The sequence below is a fragment of the Anguilla anguilla genome, chromosome 14, assembly GCF_013347855.1.
Source record: "Anguilla anguilla isolate fAngAng1 chromosome 14, fAngAng1.pri, whole genome shotgun sequence".
Lineage (NCBI taxonomy): Eukaryota > Metazoa > Chordata > Actinopteri > Anguilliformes > Anguillidae > Anguilla > Anguilla anguilla.
This window is the reverse complement of record NC_049214.1, coordinates 31,251,445-31,257,444: the sequence shown is the minus strand read 5'-3', so window position 1 is coordinate 31,257,444 and position 6,000 is coordinate 31,251,445. Positions and strand designations below refer to the sequence as shown.

At 44.8% G+C, this 6,000-nt stretch overlaps 1 protein-coding gene across 1 annotated transcript; it reads left to right on the top strand.

The window, feature by feature from the left end:
* Positions 1 to 1,485: 1,485 nt before the first annotated feature.
* Positions 1,486 to 5,381, top strand: spra (sepiapterin reductase a). The gene is made up of 3 exons (XM_035389943.1): positions 1,486 to 2,344; positions 2,722 to 3,012; positions 3,855 to 5,381. The coding sequence occupies exons 1-3, from the start codon at positions 1,999 to 2,001 to the stop codon at positions 4,043 to 4,045; spliced, it is 828 nt and encodes a 275-aa protein (XP_035245834.1). The 5' UTR covers positions 1,486 to 1,998; the 3' UTR covers positions 4,046 to 5,381.
* Positions 5,382 to 6,000: the final 619 nt, after the last annotated feature.

Sequence of the window (6,000 nt, the reverse complement as noted above, 5' to 3'; positions counted from 1 at the left end):
CCAGTTTTCAGAACCTTTGTCTCATGATGTAATGTACTTGAGCCTCGTGTGGGGGAGTTTTGTGTTTGGTGACCAAAGGTTCTGTTTGCTGGTCTCCTGCTCTGAGTAAACCGGCCACAAAGCAGCCGTGATTCGGACATTCGTGACCGAGGCTCATTGGCTGGTTGTAGTTTCCATGACAGCAGAGAGAGAGGAGATAAACGTTGTGTACTCCATGGTGACAAAGGGCAGTGATGTCACCCTGGCAGCTGGAGTACGGATAATCTGATAGTCAGCTACCATTAAACATTTCAAGATTGGTTTAATATCCCTTTTTAGGCGTGAGATAACATTATGATATTGAAAAAACATGTAACAGCCTTAGAATGGATTTATTACTGCTTTGAAAGTGCTTTCTTTACTGTGGCCATATTTTTTATTTTTATATTACAGCATGGAGAAAAAATAAAAAGTCAGAAAGTGCAAAGAAACATGCTAAGGAGAACCAGTTAAGAAACAAAATAGTGAAAGTAACAAGAAAAAAGACATAACACAACTGTAATAAAAAAAGACATAGCACTGAACTTAGCAGAATAACGCACATTTATTTAGAGGAACAGAAGTTGTCAGAAATACAGAAACACACTCTGGAGTTAATATGAATCACTATGTGAGAACTGAATGGCTTTAAATACCCTTTCTCAAACTTTATTGTGGGAAATAGAAATGTACATTCAAAAAATAATGTGACTTATTTAAGGGAGCTGGTGTCCTTACATCACGCATGGGGGGGGGGGGGGGGGGGGGGGGATTCTCAAATGTATCCAGGGGACCCCAATCATTAGTTAAAAAGTGTTGTATTTTTTTAAGGGTTTTTCCTAAATCTTTATATAGTCATTGCATATCAAGTATGGCCAAGGACCCCCAACAGTACCTTCAAGGACCCCCAGGGTTACAACTAAAAAATATTGTTAGGTGAGTTTGCTTAAATTACCCATTCAAGATATCTTTTTGTGTAGTTTTTGGTCTTTTTGGTCAAGTTTGTAATTGGCTGGAAGCTGTACTTGTATAATATGTGGATTTAATATTCACTTGGAATCACGGGACAGCCAATGAAATGATGTTCTCTGACCTTAATCTGGTTATTAAGGTCTGAATCCGCAAACCTCCCACCTGCGACAGAATTTGAAGTAACAGCTATGCGCTACAACGCGAATAATGTTTGCACATGCATATGTTAAAATTCATACATTTTTAAAATAAGAAGTACTTGGATAATCTCTGGTCTGTATGTACAATGAATCTGCGCCCCCTGAATAAGTAATTGAATGACCCTGTAGTAGCAGTACTAATCTGGTAGCAGTAGCCTATCCCCACGGCTGTTCAGAGGATGAATATCGTTCCTGGAGGCACGCGTGTGTTTCTCGATTTCTTCTGCTTTTTTATACGATCTCACATTTTTAGCCACATTCAAACTCGTGACTGAGAGCAGATGTCTGCTCTTATGTCCACCTTGAACAGTGAACCAGCGTTTGTGCATACAACCGCGCCACTATGGCGGCACTGCAAGAAGGGGGAACCCGAAACCCGACAATCCCAGAGCCCAGGGCTGTCTAGGGCGGCAGAAATGTAGATCCATCATTTCGTTACTGTGTCATTTCGTAGTTTCGTACAGTCCGTACAGTGTCTGATTGCGCCCGCGGTGCATTTTAAAACTAACGAACCTCAACTCACTGCGATTTTTTCCACTCTATAATTCATATTTAATCTTAAAATGAGCAGCTAGCGAAAAAGGAAATCCACAGACCTGACTGCCCCTTGCAACATCTGCAACAAGTTAATCAGGTTATAGAACTGTAGGCCTGTTCAGGAGGAGGAGTCACAGGACGGCTTAATTTCGGGGTTTTGGTGTGACTGGACGCGTTTCCCCTGCACGGATAGGCGGGGAAGACGTTAAATAGCGCAGTGTTTTTAATTAACAGGAAAGATAGCGCCGCTGTTTTTATTCAGTAAGTGGCTATGGAATCGCACGGAATTTCGCACCCGATTGATCCATCCTCGAAGGGTCTCGGGCGAGCGCTCTGCGTTATCACCGGAGCCTCGAAAGGCTTCGGCCGATGCCTGGCGAAGCAAATAGCCGGATTGGTCAAACCTGGGTCAGTGCTACTGCTGGTGGCCAGATCGGGGGATAAATTGAAGGAACTGCAAGCAGAGCTGGCCGCTTCGGACGCTGGTAAGAAAGGGTTGGTGATACGCTGCGTGACCGCGGACCTCGCGCAGAAAGGAGCTGTGGAAGAGACCGTGAAGGCGGCGAAACAGACAAGTCACTTGGACATAGATCGCCTGCTTCTAATAAACAATGCAGGTGAGAGCTATTGGTTCTAATGTAGGCTAAATATTATTAGACAGCCACCGTAGTAGGCTATACGCACTCATTATTATTATTATTATTATTATTATTATTATTACTATTATTATTATTATTAGGAATATTATCACCATCACAATAATAATAATAATTATCGTTGTTTTTTTATTTTATAATTATTATGTTCTTTTTACAATTATCATTTGATAGCAACAGGTCAATTTGCATAAAGACCAAGACGAACCTAGATAGAATCATAACGGTGTTAATGCAGTCTGGATTCGTATGAAACTTTTTGAATGTACAGCATTTCGTTCATCCTAACTAATGCAATGTGGTGGAGGTAACGCTCAGCCTGTCTCTCCCACTTACAGCCTCCCTCGGGGACGTGTCTCGCTTTGCCGTCAGTTTCACAGACCCAGAGGAGATTAACTCCTACCTGGCCTTCAACGTCAGCTCCGCTCTCAGTCTCACAGCGGCGCTGTTGGACGCTTTCCCCAAGCGGTCGGGGCTGCAGCGCTGCGTGGTTAACGTGAGCTCGCTGTGCGCCCTGCAGCCCTTTCCGTCCTGGGTGCTCTACTGCACCGGAAAGGCCGCGCGGGACATGATGTTCAGAGTGCTGGCCGAGGAGGAGCCCGAACTGCGCGTGCTCAACTACGCGCCGGGTAAGAGTGCTACTTTAACGGACGCGAACTGTTCGCGGTATTATACCTTAATACGTGCTTTAAACCTGTCTCTGTACGCGTTTTTGACCCGTGCAAATTCAATATGAATTGCAAGTGAAAGAGGATATGAATGTAAACGGTATTATTTGGTCACCACCACCAATTTATTTTTTCTACCGACAAGTAACACCCCGTATAAAGGTTGGGAGTCGCGAGACACCCTTTTGTAGAACGGTCGGGTCGGATGGAACACGGAGCGGATCACCTTGGGGAAACCTGATCTGCGTATAAGGGCAGAGAATCCGTTACGCGGCACGTTAAGAATCACGTGTGAACAGATGCTATTATTGCAGGGTTTCCCCCAGAAAAGTTGTTAGGCCCGGTGGCAAGTATCTTTTGACGGGGGCCGGCAGCCCGGCGCGGGCCGGCGGCCAAGTGTCTTTTTCGATGGGGGCCCGGCACGGGCGTGCGACAGACTGATGGCAGCATTAAGCTAGGGCCCTATAGTTTCTGTGATAGCAGAATCATGGACGGAGTTGCGGAATTGAGAATTTAAAAAAGCTATAACACAGATTCCATAGGGCCCTACATTAAGTCAGTGCTAAAAGCTGACTTGAGATTTGAAAATATAACTAGGTAATGTGAATGTTATGAATAAGTCATTTATTCAAAACACATTTTAAAAAATCAACAACTATTTACAGCATAACATAGTCTTACAGAGAATCTGACAACAATGTACAGACTTGGAATGCTGTGTTTAACAACAAAATAAATAAAATTAAATTAAAATAAATAATGTCAAAGTTTTTGCACTTGGCTTTGTTGTTTTGGCGCTTCAGGTCCGTTGGACACCGACATGCACGCGGAGGCCCGTACGAAGTCGGGCGACGGGGCGCTGCAGAGCTCCTTAACCGCCATGCACGCTGAGGGACGGGTGCTCACCTGCCAGGAGTCCGGGGCCAAACTGCTCAAGCTGCTGCTGGAGGACGACTTCACGTCCGGCACCCACATCGACGTCTACGACGTGTAGGGGGGTGGTCTTAATCATACTATTCGCCTGGTGGAAGGTGGGGGATGGGGGCCAGTGGTGGGCTGGTAATGGGGGGGAGGGTGTGTGTTTTGAGTGGATGAGTACGAAATGGTGAATGATGAAACGGAAAGGGCATTGGAGGGTAGGTTAGCGACCGCTGGACTGAGGGGGGAAGTGGAGCTGTCTTTATTATTGCGCCAGTTAGCTGTCGGACTGATCCCGTGAAACTTTCTCGCCGATCCTGATGATGCGTGAAGGGTCCAGCGGCCCAATTCATGCTGCACACACATTTGGTTGTGCTTTTGCATGATGTCAAATGGGACCACGCATGGTGATGTCCAATCAAGAGCCAAGTCAGGCTCCAATCAGAAGGCCGGAAAAACCTGCCCAGAGCTCTTTAAGTGAGGTCCCAAACTCCAGCTCTCGAGGGCTACGGTCCCTGCTGGTTTTTGCGGTTTCCCTTCAAGCCCACAGCCAGTTTAGGCCTTGGGAATGCAGTGTGTCTGCCACAACCAACAACCTGGTACAGAAACACCAAAAAACTGACACGGAGACTGGCTCTTTGTGGGACTGGAGTTCGAGAACTCTGCCCCACAAAATGGTCACATCTTATGGTCACACGCTTGTGTTATCTGGTCAGAAAGTTGTGCAGCAATCCTATTTAAACCTTTGTGCCTTTTCTGCTTTATTGGACCAGTGCTGCTGTTGACATGTGACATTCCCTATCGAATCGTGGTCAGTTGTCGTGGTTGTTGTAGCATAAACGCACCCAGGCATAGCAACGCTAGTGATGCATTCCATTCCTAAACACTGTTCCTGGATCAGTTTTTGACTTTGTACACGCTGCTTGGAGTTCATATTAAGTTTTGGGTAAGCCGATCCCAGAACTGTTGTTTGGGGACATTAAGCAACTGGAGCTATGTCTGGTGAAACAGTTCTCTGTGTCACAGGAATAAACCCTCTCAAAACATACACCAGTGAATCTGTGGGACCAAGCAAACCGTAGTGCCATTTTCCGGTGGCTACACTTCAAGGACATGTTTGTGCGGGGAGTTTGTTTACTAGACTATTTCATGTGATCCTTTTTGTTTCAGTTATTTTCTGCAAATGTACTGACAGGCTACAGCTTTTATTGATTTTTTTAGTTGTCCTGGAGTTCTATGAGTGTGCCAATATATATTGTCTATGTACCATAGAATGGTTATCAAGCGCTGCACTGTATGTGAACGCTAGGCATGAAGAATCTTTTAAATGTGCAAAATTCTATGTTCAGTCAAGCAGATTATGGATTTTCTTACAAATTTGAATAATGAAAATAAACAAGTAGTTATGCAAACTCTGGTTCAAGTTTTGTTATTTCAATTCTGCTTAGTTCTTGGCAGCAGGGGGGTTCTGATGCATGGAGCAAAACTACACTAATATAAATAGATAGTATTGTTGGAATTGACTGGAACAGAATGCTACTTTATTGTCCAAATATGTGGAAAATAGCCAAACACATTACAATCAACAAAGTATAGAAAAACTATTATTATTATTATGTAGGCTTAGCAATATGGCAATTGGAGTTAAAGAGTGAGAAGTTTTGTGAGTATGACACCCATGATGCAATGCAACCAGAACACACAGGTCAGTAGGAGTGAGCCCCATGGATTTACTATCACTGGCATTCAGCTGACGCTCTTATCAAGAGGGACGTACACAGCTTTAGCATTTTTGCATAGTATCCATTTACACAGCCGGATATATACAGCATAAAGTTCTGGTTATGTACTCTGCTCCAGGGAACAACACCAGTGTCATATCCCATCTTTAGGTTTGCAAGCCCAGTTCCGTAACCGTGACACCACACCGTGGTCCCGGGGGCTGCTGGGAGATAACGTAACTCTGTGGCCAGCGCGCTGAATACATTCAGCAGGACAAATAGGGAGTGTTTCGGCAGAACGTCTGGTGCG

Coding starts and splice junctions, on each gene's coding strand:
- spra (XM_035389943.1), top strand. CDS start 1,999: ATGGAATCGCACGGAATTTCGCACCCGATTGATCCATCCTCGAAGGGT. Junction 2,345..2,721: donor GCTTCTAATAAACAATGCAG/GTGAGAGCTATT, acceptor TCCCACTTACAG/CCTCCCTCGGGGACGTGTCT. Junction 3,013..3,854: donor CGTGCTCAACTACGCGCCGG/GTAAGAGTGCTA, acceptor TTGGCGCTTCAG/GTCCGTTGGACACCGACATG.